The 18,199-nt window shown below is 35.7% G+C and overlaps 1 protein-coding gene across 1 annotated transcript; it reads left to right on the forward strand.

Moving 5' to 3' along the window:
* Positions 1-3,866: 3,866 nt before the first annotated feature.
* LOC111410575 (auxin-induced protein 15A-like) lies at positions 3,867-4,239 on the forward strand. Its single transcript, XM_023040988.1, has one exon. It carries the CDS (start codon positions 3,929-3,931, stop codon positions 4,223-4,225), a length of 297 nt encoding a protein of 98 aa, XP_022896756.1. The 5' UTR covers positions 3,867-3,928; the 3' UTR covers positions 4,226-4,239.
* The last annotated feature ends 13,960 nt before the right edge of the window (positions 4,240-18,199 follow it).

Raw genomic sequence — 18,199 nt, forward strand, 5'->3', positions numbered from 1 at the left:
AAGAATAATCCCAATTAAAATATAAATTATAATGTCCTTTAATTTTATGTTAAAACTAAAATTAAAAGATTTTAATTTGAAAGTTGAAACTTAGCCCAAATTATAATATGTATGTCACACTTTATTATTTCAATTTTGTATTAAATTGAAATTAAAATAAAAACAACAAATTATTAATTTGAAAATTTAAAACTTAAATTAAATATTTTCCAACACTTATAAACTGACAATCAGTCCCTTTCACAATCGGTATGGAATAATCTCAACGATCTCCCCCTTACATGTTAGGCCCTATGGGAGATTATTAAACCCGTCTCCCCATCCTGTGGTTGTTGGGCTTGAGACCTATTGTTAATCTAAGCTCTGATACCAGTGTTGGGTGGTATTAGACATTCTCAACCCCAAAAGCTAGTCTTAGAGGTGAAGTTTTCCCACACATTTATAAACTGATTACTAGGGGTGGGAGTGGGTCGGTTTGGTTCAGTTCTTAAGAGAATCGAATCGAACCAAATTTTTTGGGTATCTAGTAAATGGAACCATCGGGTCCAAATATGACAAGAACCGTCGGGTTCGGTTCAGTTTGATTTGGGTTCGGTTCAGTTCGGGAGATTTGCCCAGCCTTACTGACTACCAACCCATTTCACAATCGATGTGAGACAACCTCAACACTACTAATCTTTCTGAACTAGAAACTCACTTTACATCTGAACATACATCATTTGGAAAGTAGCAATTTACAGGGGAGAGAAGTGGGGACAGGGAAATAAAAATGAAAGAATACATGTTACAATGAAAATTACAGGTCATTAGCTACGGCTTATTTTTCGATATACTTAATCATCTTCTTAAAATTTCCTTCCATAACTCATAGATTTGTAAAGATAAAGTAATCTATTAGCAAATATAGTACTTCAAAGTTAGTGCTAGCAAAATGATCCGGAATATTAATATATTGTAATAATAGAAACCTTCTTTTCACAATGAACCAAGAAGACAAGTACACTCACATCCCCCCTCTCAATTAGTAAGTACATTTTCGCCTCAATTAGTAATCACATATTAATCAAATTTTCGCCTCCGTTTTTATTTATTTATTTATTTTTGGCTTAATTTCTAGTCATTCATTGCTTAATTTCTAGTCATTCATTCAGGATTAGAGAAAAAAGAAACCGTTCCATTATCGCTCTTGAGTCTTGAATCAAATTATCTTGTAATTTTCTATTTCTTTATTCCTATTATGAAAATATATACATTGCTAAGTAATTTATTTATTTTTTGCTAAGTAAATAAATAAATTATAGGTGGCCTGAATTCATTTTTTAAGTCTTTTTTTCACTTGTCTTCATGTACTGACCACCCAACTTCTGAATCAATTTTTTAACCAACTGTGCATGAGGAGAACCTGTTTGCCACTATAAATTCAATACTGCAAGTGCACGTGTTGTGAATAAGTAGTAAAATGATGAGGAATGTCGAATTTCACTAGAATTTCTACTTGTGCTTAAGTAATTTATAACAAGTTTCTTTAAATCGCCGATTCACACACACATAAAATGGTTTGGTCTTTTTATCAGAATAATTAAATGAAAGGATATTAGAGATAATTAAAGGAAGTGAATATGAAACTTTTGGAAAATTCTGATTGATAACTTGTTGGGGATTCATGATTTTAGTTAACTGTCAATTTACTTCGCAAAAAATTATATAACGTATTATCCACTTTTAAATGGACTAGAACTTCTAATTTAACTAATTACCTTTGTCGAACATCAAACTAGTTGAAATTGTACGTATTAACATACTACATCTATGTGTTGATTAATAACATAGTCAATTGCATTAATTTTTTTTATGAGAATAGTTCAAAGGATTACCTAGAATTAAGAGTATATCTATGTCTCCTACAAGAATCTAGAGTACTTACGGCATTATGAGAAGTAATTAAAAGTACAAGAGACTACGAAATACAAAACACATTTGAGAAAATTCAAAATAAGATCAAAGATAACACTTAGAACACATCCCTAAGTTGCATTTTAGGAGTGAAATCTTGGTTGTTTCCTATATCTTGGTCCCTTCTTATTTATGTCTAATCTTCTGAGGCTACAATCTTTCTTGTTATATAGTTGATCGGAGATAAGATAAGATATAATTAACAAAATTTTGTGAGTAATATAAGCATTTGAGATGTCATCAAATATTGTAGTACTTCAATTGCTCTTGTTTCTTCACTTAGTATATAGCATCTCAACACTTGTAACTCAAAATTATAAACCATCTCATTAATATTCGAATGTCAATTGTATTTTAGATACTTCTCAAAATTCATAACAAATTGAAAAAATTGCTCGCTTTAACCTCTCCAAATTTAATAAAAAATGAAATATTTCTTCATATTGTATAAATTGTTAAAATTGAATTTTAAAGAAGATAGAGTTTAATGAATTATAAAAAAAGAAATGTCCAACTCTAAAAGATTCTTCAACCAATTGATTTACATCATCATCATTACTACTTTTGTGAAATTGCTTCTTTATTCAAATTATATGTTTTTATCGGAATACATCTCCAATACCCATTTTACTTGCCCATTTTGTCAATTTATCCATGATAATAGCAAATTAAATTTCTCTATAATTTTTGAGAAGTAAAAAAATTCCTTACAAGAAGTCGATAGCACCATCAATATCCATATTTTTTATTTGAAGAATTTTACTCATAATGTTGACTGCTTGTAACAACCTCAAGCAGATTAATTACCATGCTAAGTAGAACTCAAAATTTTGAAGTTTATATGTCACTAAGGATATAACTTTACTCTTTGTTTAAGAATATTCATTAATTTTTGCCAAGTCAAGTAACATGTCTCTTATTTTAAATAAATAAATTGGATGCTACCTATATGATGACCAAGTTGAGTACAATTAAGAAATCACTACAACATGAGTTTAGGAAATCCTGCGCCACTTGTCCCTCTTTGTTGCATTTGAAATGGGCATAATTTAGAAATGAAACTCCCATAAAGAAAAATATTATTGGGCCTTATTTATAAATGGAATGGAATGTACCTAATTTATCAACTTTTTAATAGAAAAAAAAAAAAATCTTATTGAACCTAATTTACCAAATAAAAAAAATGAAATAAACTAAAATCTGAGGCCCTGGATCTAAAGCGCTTGCCTCATTCACCTCTATGCAAAACCGGCTATATATATAGGAAGAATTAGAATGACAGAATACGCAAAAGGAACATCCGTAACTTGAAATACTCAGTATACCCCTCAATTTCAGTTGGCCTTTAGTCCCAGAAGTAAAAAAAATAGAATGACTATCAAGCTACCTGACTAATAATTGCAAAATAAACTATGCTACAAATTAATGTTTCGCACTTTTTTATCAACACAAGGACCTACCAAGATTAGCTGGTGTACTGGCAAATCCAATACCACTAAAAAAACTCAAGTCCAAGTTCAATGCTTCTCTAAATAAGGTGCATATGGGTTCTGTCTATATTCGCTTATCAAGCAAGATTAAGGCATCTTTTGATTATATCAATAACTCATGACCACGTACAGCATTTGAAACTGTAGGTTTTTTAAGTGTTTTTTGGATTGTACAAAGCAACGTAGAAATAGTAGTATGAATTTTACTTTTGCATTTCCCTTTAATGTTGGTACCCTAAATTGGTAGGGCACCTTTTCTTGCAACATATTAATCAAAACCATGTGATCCCTTGTCAATTTCTTCACCTGATATGTTTCCCAACTTTCCTAATTCTTATTTCAATTCAAGAATTGGACTGTAGATCTCTTTCTATATAAACTCCAGTAGTAAGTTCTTATCTTCAACACAAGTCAATACAAATGTTTTAATCTTTTTAATCCTTTTATTGAATCTCCTTGTTTTATTTGCTCTACTCTTGTGAAAAATGGGAATTAGAAAAATTGGGATTTCTCATGCTAAAAAACTTGGACGAAGGATTTCTCCTAGAAAGGGAAGCATTTCGACTGGTGTCAATGATGTTCCTAAAGGCCATTTTGCAGTTTATGTAGGCGAAGAACACAGGCGCTTCGTCGTTCCAATATCTTTCTTGAACAATCCGTTATTTCAAGAATTGTTGCATTGGGCAGAAGAAGAGTTTGGATACGATCATCCCACGGGAGGCCTTACAATTCCATGCACTGAAGATTATTTCTTATGTCTCACTGCTCTACTAAGTTCTTAGGTAAATTACAGTTCAATGAGTGTAGTGATGTTATATGCTCAACTTAAATTGCGAAAGTGGCAACTGGTACAGCAAAAATGGTCATTCAATTTTGTATGCAGACTACCTGCAAATTCTTTTCAATGTGGCTAGGTTATTTTTCTTTTCACTGTAGTTGTAAATGGATTAATAATCAAATATTTCCAGCCAAGGAATTGAACAATCTACAATGTATACCTCGTACTCATTTAACCCATCTCGTAAAACTATTGTAAAGTACAAGACAATATTTGAAAAATAAGAATAAACTTAAATATTTTAAGGACTGCCGCTTTGGTTTCATTGTAATTGTGGATGGATTGAAGATGGAAGATTTCTATTGGAGAGTTGAACCTACTCGATTCCCGTACTCGGTAGTCTTTTAACAATTTTTTTTTAATGTGAATTAGACAAGGACATTATTTGATAAGAAAGTAAGTTAAAATATTGTCCTTGTTGTTGGCGAATACACCGATATTTGTGCATATTATATTCACAAAAAATATACCGTTTATGTTCACGAAATTGAAACGTAATTTCAACTTACCGAAATGAATTTGAAGAGTAAAACAATAATAGTTACCAAATCCGAATACAAGAATATGAATTCATCCCTTTCGATTCTTGAATGAAAGTAAGTCATTCTTTGGATCGAACCTTGCACCATGAACATATAAATAATGTTAAACATTTTTTGAAATCAAAGTATAATTAAAAGAAGTCAAAAAATGGGAAAAGAAAATGCAAGTGATGGATTGGCCAAGGCAAATATTTGACACTTTTTCCTTAAAATGAATTTGTCCTGCATCGGTACTAATGATTTTTCGACAATCATCTCCCAAAATACAACGATCACATCAAGCTATATGAGCACTCAAAATGACTTCGACCAATGAACTCGAACGGAATTCCCTCTCTACCATAATCATGATTTGGATCCAAGATATAATCACTTCTACAAAGTATTTGAAGCAACATGACATTAAATGAATAATATGGAATTTCAAATGAACGTTCAATGGGTTCTATATATAAAAGTTGAAAGGGTGTGGGTGAAGGGACACACCCAAATTCAACATTTTTCATGAAAAATAGCAACCCAATTGTCGCTAGTTTTTTACAATTCAGTATTTTTCATGAAAAGTTGCAACCGAATTGTCGCTAACTTTTCGCTGACTCATCGCTTGAGCGACTGTCTTACCTGCTGAATTTCGATTTCCTTCAGATATTGGACCAAATTTCTCATTCATACAACCAATTGCCAACACTTGTGCTATTTCATACGTGTTGCTCTTGGAGCGAAAAGTATTTATGTGACAAACANNNNTATATATATATATATATATATATATAAACACACACACACTCTCTCTCTCTAAGAATGTTTAAGATAATAAAAGTCAGAGTCATTTTCCGGCTCTCAATTAAAGATCATAAAAGTTTTAATCATAATAAAGTCCATTAACTGTTACCATGTGATTTTGAGAAACTATGCTGTTATGGTCTTCGAAAGGACAAGTAACTAGTAATGTAAAAAATGTGGTATATATTAATTTGCTGCAAGCCTTTTCCGACTAGCTGCATCCAAAAGTATATATTATATTCCGGTTAAATTACTTTGTCCAAACTTTTAACATCTAATTAATCATTAAAATTTATTCTTCAACACACTACTCGTGCACGCAAGTCAAATTCACTAACTTTGAACTCGAAACCTCTACATGTTCTAGTATTGTGTAAAAAAACCATGTTCTTAATTAGGAACCATAATGAATTAATTAATGATGAGTTTTCCAATAAATTATTTCAAAATCGAATTTTTTAAATGTGGAAGGAAATTGCTAATTCATGCACAAATTTCATCTCGGGAATTGATATTGCAGCATCCAATCTGGGATAATTAAAAATAACTCCACTTGAGAATTCTCCATCAACTTGACTCAAGGAAACGAAGAAAAGGACAAGTAACAAAAAATGTCTGCAATGAAGATATTTTATTTATTTAATTTATTATGAGTAGAAAAAACAGAATTCCTATCCATAAACCCCGGGGGCCTGAAATTACTCAAAATTTTGGCCTATTGGCCTCAACAATGTAACGCAGCAGCAATTTTCTTGCTGGACTCAGCACTGTGAATGTCATAATATGGCCCTACAATAATAAATGGACTCGCAGCACCCATAAACCATTCCCAATGAATAATATGCATTCACTTCGACTATATACTGCAGGAATACTCCATTGATCAATTCTCTCATACACTAATTATCTCCCAATACTGCAGTAGAAACCACTTATGATATATAAGGGAAGACTCCTCAAATCAAGCTCAAGATCACAAGACCTGAAGAACAAATAAATATTCTGTAACAGTTGGAAGAATCACTTGTAAATGTGTTGTTACTGTTAGGCTTAATTTTAGCTTTCTTCCCTAGAATAGAGTCTGTATACTTGTATATATATTTCAATACAATGAATTGTAAACAAGTGTAGAAAGTTTTTCCTTGACAGCAATAAGTATTTCTGTGTTTATATTTTTCAAAACATCATCATGGTATCAGAGAAGACATCCTCCAACGAGAATTCGATCCCCCTCTCCCACACCCCACACCCAAAAAATAATAATAATAATAATAAAAATACTTATAACCTGATCACAACCCCACCATCTCCAAACAGAAATCCCTCTTATTGCTCCTAATATCACTGCCCAGATAAACAAAAAAGTCCACCTTCCCTCAATGGCGTGCCTAGCTCAAAGCCCTACTCATTGGGTATAATCTCCTTGATTATGATACTGGAGATAAGCCCCGCCTTAAACCCAACGATACCTCCACTTTCGATCACCAAAGAACTCTTGGATAAGATAAGATAAACTTATCCTCAGCGCCATCTGGCATCCACAACCACCATCATAACACCATTCATCTCCATGAAACCTCCCAAGAGGCATGGCAAAAGTTACACACAATGTACGCAAGCAAGTCCCGAACTAGGGCAATGCAACTTAAAGAGAAACTTACTCTGATAAAGAAGGGAAATCAGACAGATCAAGAGTAGCTACACACTGTCAAATCCTTCACAGATGAAATCTTCCTCTTCGATCATCCAATCTCTGAAGATGATCTAACGCTTTACATCCTCAATGGTCTGGGCACTGATTTTCGAGAGATCGCATCTTCTATTTGTGCATGGGGAATGCCCACTCACATTCGAGGAGTTACATGACCTTGTAGGCCACGATGCGTACCTACGCCGCCTCGAAGCTACTTCTCAATAGCTGGTCGCCTCTGTCAACTACTCTAATTGGCTATCTGGTCCTGGTTCTTTCTCTGGAGATAACTCTTCTAAGGGCTCCTCAGAGCAGAATGGTTCTGATTGCAACAATGGAACTTCAGCGAATAATAACTCCTCGGCCCAGTACCGAAACAATAGCGGTCCACGAGACAATAGGAAGAAGAAACCCAATGGCCAGCGACGTTACACACCAAAATGTCAACCTTGTGAATAGTTGGGCCATACTACTAAATATTGTCTCCGAGTCCAATTTACTGTAGCAACGGCAAACTGTGCCTCAACTTTACCAGCCCAAGATACAAAGTGGCTTATAGACTCCGCAGCCTCCCACAATATCACTGATGATTTGGCTAGTTCATTGGTTCTTCACTCACCTACATGCACCTTTCATTTAAATGACCCTTTGTGTTCCTAACATATGACAAAAAACATATCTTCATCCATCATTTTACCACTCAAAGCGTGTTTTTTTTTTTGTTGAGTTTCATCCTTCTTCTTTTCTTCTGAAGGATTAGACCACAGAGGCGGTTCTACTCAAAGGTACGTGTGAAAATGGTGTTTACACCCTACCAAAGTCAATGGTGAAATCTTCTCCAAAAATGGTCACAAAAGTGCGTGAAAGGAACTCCGTAGATGGGTGGCACAAATTGTTGGAGATAAAAAAAATTATGGGATGAAAGGTTAGAGAGAAAAATTCAAAGAATTCTCAAAAAGATTTGTATTCTATGGCTTGGCTCATAAAATGTCTCAAGCACAAGACCTTTTATAGGTACAAAGGATCCCAAATACATTATATGAACTTAAGGGACTAATTAATGACTTTTCCTATATACTATGAATAATAGGATACAAAGAACCATTTGGATACATGATTTAAATAAATGCATGAATATTAAGTAAACTAATTCATGCATCCAATTTAATTTTTTCCATCATTCATGAATCAAGTTTAATTCCAACACCCCTTCTTAAACTTGATTCCCTCTTGATAACTCCAATCCAAGTACGCAATCTTGCAAAATTATCATTCTTCAATGGTTTGGTGAAAATGTCTGCTACTTGATCATTGGTCTTCACATAAGCAAGCTCAACTTCTTTGTTTTCAATGCACTTTCTAATGAAGTGAAATCTTGTATCTATATGCTTGCTTCGATCATGAAACATAGGATTTTTACCTAAAGCAATAGCTGACTTGTTATCAACATAAATTGGTGTAGCTTCATTTTGAGGCATATGAAGCATCTCCAATAATTTCCGTAGCCAAATGGCATGACAAACACATGATGCAGCGGAAACATATTCAGCTTTACAAGTAGAAAGGGTCACAATGGGTTGCTTCTTTAAAAACTAAGTGAAAGTAGTGTTACCCATGAAAAACAAAAATCCAGTGGTTGTTGGGTTTTTAATACCCAATAAATCCCGAGCTATGATGTTAACGTGAGTTAATATTATTTCATAGGCATAGGTCGATAAATGAAATAAGTCCAACAACCAAATCCATGAGCTACACCCGGCCTAATTGTATTCCCTTATGGATGGCTTGAATCTTGGCCCGTTTACCCCTTTAATGGTCCAACTTAAAGCCTAACCCTAGAGTATATATATGACTATAACCCTAGCCACTTTCATATGATGTATTGTGTGATTTTGAGAGAAGAAAAAGAGAATCCCGGCTGCCTCCTTTTGTGTGAGAAAAAAAGTCTCCAGAAATGTCCAAAACGCTTGTATAACGTGTGCAATTGGTGGTTCTTTCATAGTATAACTTTTTGGTATCTTCTCTTAGCCTTTGTGGTCACAAATCATCATCCTTTCTTGTCCTAAGTAGGTAAGATTGAATAGCAACCGAGGTGAATCAATTGGTTGTGATTTGGAGCCGATTGGGCTGGTTGTTGGTTGAGAAATGTGCGTTAGATTGAGCCCGAAAATCACCGATTTGAAGATCTTTCAAGAAAGTTTCTGCAACAATTGGTATTAGAGCTTCAAGGTGGTGGTTTTGGCTCATGAAACATACCAAAAATGTACAGAAATTGCAGCAAAAATCAGATCGAAGAAGCTATCCAAAAACTGTCAAAATCAATCTCCATTTTTCACGTTTTCTGATCAATCCAGAAGGAATTTGAGGAAAAAGAGACCACTAGCATGATGTGCAGGTGGAGGCGAACCCTGCAGGGCAGCCCGTGTAGGTCGACAACGGTGCGTGTGACGGCGCGTGAAGCCCACGCGTAGAGGAAATAAGACGCGCGTGAGGGCCCGTGGTGTGGAATTTTGAGGAGGTCCCTTCAGGCAGTTTGTTCCTCATATTATTTCTGACATTTTTCGTGTTGAAATTTTTCTGTTTTAGGGTACGAAGTAGAATCTGGACAGCGTTGTTCTTCGGGCGTTAGGAGCTCGATCGTGATTTTTTGGTTGCTGCAGTTTCTAGAGACTTTAGGTCGAATAGTGGTGGTCCTAAAGTGATAAATTCACAACTCTCGTAATTTACAGACTCAGATAGGTTCGCTCTGGTATATTGGCTTAACTCAGTTTAAATTTCTGTATTAGCAGATCACCGTGTGGGGGTGATCGTTAGGATTCGGGGTTGTCATTGCTTGATAACCATTGCTTGTGCTAGAAAATTTAGGAATTATTTGCTCTATTTTGAAGTCTTGAAATTTGATTTCAAGTTGGTAGTTGATTTTGTGCTTATCTGTCATATAGTCACTTTGTGAGACTTGTTGCGTGAAAATTTGAAATTTTTGTTTATATACCTTCGTGTTGCATTAATTATCCAATTAGAACACCTGGACTTGACCCGTTCGAACATTTCCTTGATCTAAGATCGTGAACCTTACAAAACCCTGGAAATGTAGAACAGTGTATATTGCGACCTTAGGATTACTTTGTGTGACCTATTTGTGACTTGTTGTTTTTTTTTTATATATATATTTTCTCCTTAAAAATGTCTTCACACTTTGAAGTTGAAATTTTTCAATTTGGCAACAAAAGATGAAGGGTATTTTGGTCCAACAAAAAGTTTCAAAGGCCATAGATGGCAAATTTTTTGCAAATTTAACAGAAGCACAAAAAGAAGAGTATGATGAACTTGCATACACTTCAATTATTTTACACCTGTCTGATACTGTTTTGGGAAAAGTAGAAAAATTGGATTCTACAAAACAATTTTGAGAAAAGTTGGAGGACTTATATTTGCTTAAGTCAACTTCTAATAAACTGTACTTATTTGAACGATTTTTCAACTATAAAATGAATCCTTCAAAGGATCTTGATGAGAATCTGGATGTCTTTAACAAGTTAGTTCAAGACATCGTTAATTGTGATGAAGAAGTATCTGAAACGTATAAGGCTGTTATCCTGCTTAATTCCATGCCTGATTCATATAGGGAAGTTAAGAACGCAATTAAGTAATGCAGGGACACCTTAACACCCGAGATTGTCATAGACTCACTTAGGAGTAAGGAGATGGAGATTAAGGCTGAAAAAGAGGATAAGAGGAGTGGCGAGTTACAAATGATGAGGAGTAGGATGAAGTTTAAGCAAATGAATTTGGGTAAAATTCAAGACGGTAGTGATTCGAGTAGTGACTCGAGTGATGAGGGTAGTAAGAAGAAGGGCAAGGGACGAGACAAGTCTAGTGGTAAAATGTGTTACAGTTGTGGTAAGTCTGGACACTTTATCAGGGACTGTCCCAAGTAGAAAGATAAGCTGAAGGGTAAGATGGGAGGTGAAACGAATTTGGTTGAGGGGTCAAGTTATGACCCCAATGAGGTTTATTAAGTGTAAACCTAGTCACGGCATATGCATCTGTGTGTGATCCTTTTTGCATGTGCTTGATTGTCTAAATTTTGTTGCATGATTATCTGCTACATCTCAATGTGCTTGATATGTGCATTTGCATGAATTTGAGACATTAGGATTACTTGGTGTAATTGCTTGCATGCATAGTGGGTTAGGATGTATTAGCAGTGCGTTGTGTGTCTTTTGGCCAGGTGGAGTATAGATGCCTAGGGTACATGATGGTTTGTACCGGGGGATGTAGAGTGTGACATTTGGATCACGAGCAGAGATGTGATCAAAGGTGTAGAATCCTTTATCTGTGAAAGAGATCCTATACAAGTGGAGTGGAGAGAGACACTTCTGTAAGGTGGAGACCTATTATCCACGTAAGTTGGGAGAAGTGATGTAGAGATAGAGGATTATTTCAAGCACTTAGGATCTATTGTGACTTGTCAGTTAGACATGAGTTGAGTGATCTGTCTAGTGAGCTTGGTGGGCGATGAGAGGAGATACGTGTTCTCAAGGTGTGAGCAACATGGAATGGGTTATGATAAGTGTGGTAAGATCTTTTCTTAGGGTCATTTATGCATGTGTTGTATATGTGGTTGACCGTGGTTTGATTGACTTGGTGTTAATCTATGGTTCTATGTGAGCATGTTTCTGAAAAGATTTGTGTGTGTTATCCTACAGTATATCGTCATCGTATGTGTATTTGCTCTCGATTATTTACTATTAAATATTTGCTTCTATTTGAGTGTTTTTGACCTTAGCCCCAGTGAGTATATGGAGCAGGTATGGTATGTGTTTCAAGTTGGAAACATGAGGTAAGGTCTGTGATCCAATTTTATTGGCTACCTTGATTATACAAGTGTTAACTGTGTGTTTTGATTGCTTGCAGATTTATTGGGCATCAAGGTGGAGATTTGTTGGGTTTTTGATACCCAATAAATCCCGGGCTATGATATTAACGTGGGTTAATATTATTTCATAGACATAGACCGATGAATGAAATAAGTCCAACAACCAAGTCCATGAGCTACATCCGGTCCAATTGTATTCCCTTATGGATGGTTTGAATCTTGGCATGTTGACCCCTTTAATGGTCCAACTTAAAGTCTAACCCTAGAGTATATATATGGCTATAACCCTAGCCACTTTCATATGATGTATTGTGTGATATTGAGAGAAGAAAAAGAGAATCTCGGCTGTCCCCTTTTGTGTGAGAAAAAAGGTCTTCAAAAGTGTCCAGAACACTTGAATAACGTGTGCAATTGGTGGTTCTTTCATAATATACCTTTGTGGTGTCTTCTCCTAGCCTTTGTGGCCACAAATCATCATCCTTTCTTGTCCTAAATGGGTAAGATTGAATAGCGACCGAGATGAATCAATTGGTTGTGGTTTGGAGTTGATTGGACTAGTTGTTGGTTGAGAAAGGTACGTTGGATTGAGCCCGAAAATCACCTATTTAAAGATCTTTCAAGAAAGCTTTCGCAACAGTGGTGTTTTTTCGATCATTAATATCACTAGCCCAATTACTATCACTATAACCATGAAACTTGAAATTTGTAGAAGAATAATAAGCTAAGCCATAATCAATGGTACCTTTAATGTAGCAAAGTATCCTTTTAGCAATCTCCAAGTGAGTTAAAGTTGGTGCCTCCATGTAACGGCTAACGAGACCAACACTATAAAAAATTTCGGGTCTTGTACAAGTCAAATATATCAAGCTTCCAACAAGCTGTCTATAGAGAGATGGATTCACTTTCGTGCTCTCGTCATATTTTGGCATCTTTGTTCCACACCCAATGGGAGTACTCACCAGATTGCAATTTTGCATTTTGAATCTTTTAAGAACTTTCTTTGCATAAGCTTCTTGAAAAATAAAAATGTTATCTCCATTTTGTTTTACCTTAATTAGTATGACATAAGCCCAATGTTAGTCATCTCAAATTCTTGAGCCATCATTTTCTTAAATTCATCAAACATGTTTTCATTATTGCCGGTGAAGATCAAGTCATCAACGTACAAGCACACAATTGTAAAACCTCCAAATGTATCCTTTTTAACGTAAAGAGCATACTCATGTGGACATTTGATGAATCCATGATCTTGAAAATACTTGCCAATCTGGCTATACTATGCTCTAGGCGCTTGCTTCAAGCCATATAGCGCCTTCTTCAACTTCAAAACTTTATCTTCACGTTCCTTGACAACATAATCCAATGGTTGTTGAACGTACACTTCTTCTTCAAGGTATCCATTCAAGAAAGTAGACTTGACATCCATTTGATAAATTTTCTACTTATTTTGAGCTACCAAGGAAATGATTAATCGAATGGTTTCCAAGCGACCAACGGGAGCAAAGACCTCTTCATAGTCAATGCCATGCTTTTGGCTATAGCCTTTGGCAACAAGTCTTGCCTTGTATTTCTCCACTTCTCCTCAAGTATTTTTCTTTACTTTGTACATCCATTTCATGCCAATTGTTTTTTGTCCTTCAGGAAGAGAGGCTAGCTCCCATATATTATTATTATTCGGATCTCCTAATCCATTGCATGCCTCCATTTCTTGTCTTCCATTGCCTCTTCAAAGTTCAATGGCTCGATGTTAATGAAGAGACAAAACAAAGATGGATTATCAACAATTTCAGTTTTTTCATAAATTTCTACAAGATTTCTGATATGACTCGATCCTTCGGAGGGACTATCACGATGAGATTGAGGAGCAAGAGCAGGAGAATGAGGTGGAGTGGCATCTTCACTTGCGTTTTGGCTAGAGTCTCCTTCTTGGAAAGGAAAAATCACGTATTCTTCATTTTTCGAAACATTCCAATCCCACGAACTTCCTTCGTCAAATTTCGCATCTCTACTAATAACAATCTTTCCATTGCAAGGATTGTAAAAATTGTAGCCCTTAGAGTTTGCATCATAACCGATAAAAACAAACTTCTCAATTTTCTCATCAAGTTTTAATCTCCTCTCATCTGGCACATGAATATAGGCAATACTACCAAAAACATGTAAATGAGAAACACTAGGTTTCTTACCACTCCAAGCTTCTTGTGGAGTCATGTCTTGAACACTCTTTGACGGGGAAAGATTAGACAAATACACGGCACATGCAACAGCCTCAACCCAAAACTCCTTCTCTATACTCTTGCTCTTAAGCATACTACGAACCATGTTGAGGATGGTTCTATTCTTCCACTCCACAACACCATTTTGTTGCGGCGATCTTGGAACTGTAAGAAAATGCTGAATTCCATTGGTATCACAAGAATTGTTAAACTCCTTGGAAGTGAATTCTCCACCTCGATCCGTCCTTAATGCTTTAATTGAGTTGCCACTCCCATTTTCAACAAGGGTTTTAAATTTTTTGAATACTCCAAAAACTTCATCTTTCGTCTTCAAAAAATAAACCCAGGTCTTGCGAGAAAAATCATCAATAAAGAGTAAGAAATAATTTGCTTTACCCTGAGAGGGTGGTTTGATTGGCCCGCACACATTCGCATGAACAAGTTGGAGTGGCTTTGTTGCTCTTGAGGTGGATTCCTTTGGAAAGCTTTTTCTAGTTTGCTTGCCAACGAGGCATCCTTCACAAAATTGATTAGGATGATTAATTTTTGGCAACCCATTCACCATTTCTTCATTCGTCAAGGTCTTTAAGCCACCAAAATTCAAATGACCAAATCTTAAGTGCCAAAGCCAAGAATTGTCTTCAACACAAGCTTTTAGACACCTTGGATGGTCAACATTAACGTTGAGTAGAAACATTCTATTTTTCTCCATTGACACCTTTGCAATCAGTTTATGAGAAACATCTCTCAAAGTAAGGCAATGATTCTTCAAGTGAATGCCATAGCCATTCTCAAGTAATTGTCCCAAATTCAAAATATTAGACTTCAAAGTAGGTACATAATAAACTTGAGAAATCAAAAGATGACTTTGATTTTTAGCATGAACAAGAACATCACCTTTGCCTTTTATTGGAACTTTAGTTTCATCTCCAAAAATAATGTTTCCTTTTACCGACTCATTTATTGTTGAGAATAATTCCTTGTTGCCACTCATGTGATTAGCGGCATCGGTGTCAAGGTACCACGATTGTTTATCATTTTCTTCTTTGGTTGCCAACAACAACAACAATTCTTCATCTTCCTTTGCTTCAATATAATTCACTCTCTCTTCATTATTGGCGGTGTCACTCCTACATTCGGAAGCATAGTGACCATATTTATGACAAGTGTAACATTGAACATTCGACTGGTCATATCTTCTTCAGCCACCTCTCTTGGAGCCATAGTTCCAACACCCTCGTCCTCTCGATTGATCGCTTGATCCTTCATTATTCAAATTTTGTTTTCCATCATTTCTTTCATTACCACGACCATGATTTCCTCCGTGACCGTGACCACGACCACGGCCTCGACCTTGAATTTGACCACTTCCTTGAGATCGTCCTTGCTCTTTCTGTTGACCTCATAAGGAGACATTCGTTTGAAGAACTTGAGCCATCGGTTCTCCTTTCTTCTTCAATCTTTCTTCATATGCTTGCAAGGACCCCATGAGTTGATTAAGGGTCATCGTATCCAAGTCATTAGACTCTTCAATGGCTATACTAACAAACTAAAGTTTTGAGTTAAGTGATCTAAGAATTTTCTCGATAACACGACTTTCTTCAATATTCTCCCTATACCACTTCATATGATTGACAATGGAGGACACTCTAGTGAAATAGTCAAAGACAGATTCAGACTCTTTCATGTGCAAAGATTCGAACTCCCCACGAAGGATTTGAAGGCGAACCTTCTTCACTTTTTCAATTCCCTTGAAATTGTTCTCGAGAATCTCCCAAACTTCCTTAGCTTTTGTTGAGGGCGCAACTTTCTCGAACATGGCTTCATCTAAGCCCATGTGAATAATAGAGAGAGCGTGTTGATCTAACTTGCGGTACCTTTGCAAGGCTTTCTTTTGAGCTTGACTTAAAGCTCCTTCATTCTCTGGTTCATCATAGCCTTTCTCTATAACTTCCCATGCGTCTCGTGAGCTGAGAAACGCCTTCATGTGTATGCTCCAATGTCCATAATTTTCCTTTGTTAGTTTGGGAACAACAAAAGGAAATGAACAATTCATCTTTGAAATGGCTCTGATACCACTTTGTTGCAGATAAAAAAATTATGGGATGAAAGGCTAGAGAGAGAAATATATAGAATTCTCAAAAAGATTTGTATTCTATGGCTTGGCTCATAAAATGTCTCAAGCACAAGGCCTTTTATAGGTAAAAAGGATCACAAATACATTGTATGAACTTAAGAGACTAATTAATGACTTTTCTATATACTATGAATAATAGGATACAAAGAGCCATTTAGATACATGATTTAAATAAATGCATGAATATTAAGTAAACTAATTCATGTATCCAATTTATTTTTTTCCATCATTCATGAATCAATTTTAATTTCCAACACAAATGTCTCGGACATCGTCTCATAAAATTGTCCATCAACTTGTCAATTCTTTTTCTCTTCCAAAGATAAATGAAAATGTTTCTCACCTTTGTACTTCTTATTCCATTAATAAAGTTCACAAACAACCATTCCAGCAAAATAGTCTTCAAAGTCATGTACCATTTGACTTAATTTACACTGATGTTTGGGGACATTCCAAATTTAACTGGCATCGATGAATCACATTATTATCCAATTTTGGTTGATCATTTCACAAAATATATTTGGTTTTATCATATGAAATCAAAATATGGAGTTAGTACAATATTCCCTCATTTTAAGCACCCCGTTAAAACCAGATTTCAATCAAAAATCAAGACCATTTATTTGGATAACGATGGTGAATTTGTGGCTTTAAAAATATATTTTTCAATTCATGGAGTAAGCCACTACACCACTGCTCCTCATACACTGCAACAAAAATGATATTTTCGAGTGTAATCATTGTCATTTAGTGGAAACGGGTTTTACTCCATTACTTGAAGCCTCACTATCCTTGAAATATTAGCCCCATGTTTTTTCCACTGCGGCATACCTTATTAACTGTCAACCGACACCTCTTCTTCAAAGCAAATCTCCATTTGAAGCATTATTTGAACCACCACCAAATTATCTAAAGTTAAAAAATTTTGGTTGTTTATGCTTCCCACTCACTCGGCTGTATAACATAAACAAATTGCAACCCAAAGCCGTTCCTTGTCTCTTCACGGGGCTATTCTCTGACCCAGAATGCCTACAAGTGTATTCATCTATCAACCAACAAAGTCTATCAATTCGATAAAACCCAAAATGGACCCTCTAAAAATCCAGCACCCTTATCTTTTTGGACGAGTGCTTTACCCATCCACGAAGCACCTCCATACATTCAGCAGCCTCCACCAGCGACTTCGACAAGGGAGAACATTTCCACATCACCTCTAGGTAATGCCTTTCACTCCTCTTTCCTTAATTTCTAGAATTTAAACTTCGTCACTTCAAACCCTTATTTTCCTGCATTGTATGATATTGTGACATTCTCATCAAATTTGCATGAAATTCCAATCACGCATAACACTGATTTGAACATTGACACCACTCTACTCGCAGTGACACACCTGCACAGCAGATTTCTTGAACACACTCCATGACCACCTGATTAATGAATAACATTATAAACTCAAAACACTACAACCAACAACCAAACATCCCATTCTCAGCACCATTGAACCAACTTAAGTAGGACAAGCTCTTAGCGAACCACACTGGAAGACAACCATGTCAGAAGAACTCATTACCCCATACGACATGGCGCATGGTAACTGGTCTCTTCCCCAAATAATTGTAAACCCATGGGTGCAAATGGGTATTCAGGGTAAAGAAAAATCTGATGGGTCCG

Source organism: Olea europaea, chromosome 15, assembly GCF_002742605.1.
Source record: "Olea europaea var. sylvestris chromosome 15, O_europaea_v1, whole genome shotgun sequence".
NCBI classification, from domain to species: domain Eukaryota; kingdom Viridiplantae; phylum Streptophyta; class Magnoliopsida; order Lamiales; family Oleaceae; genus Olea; species Olea europaea.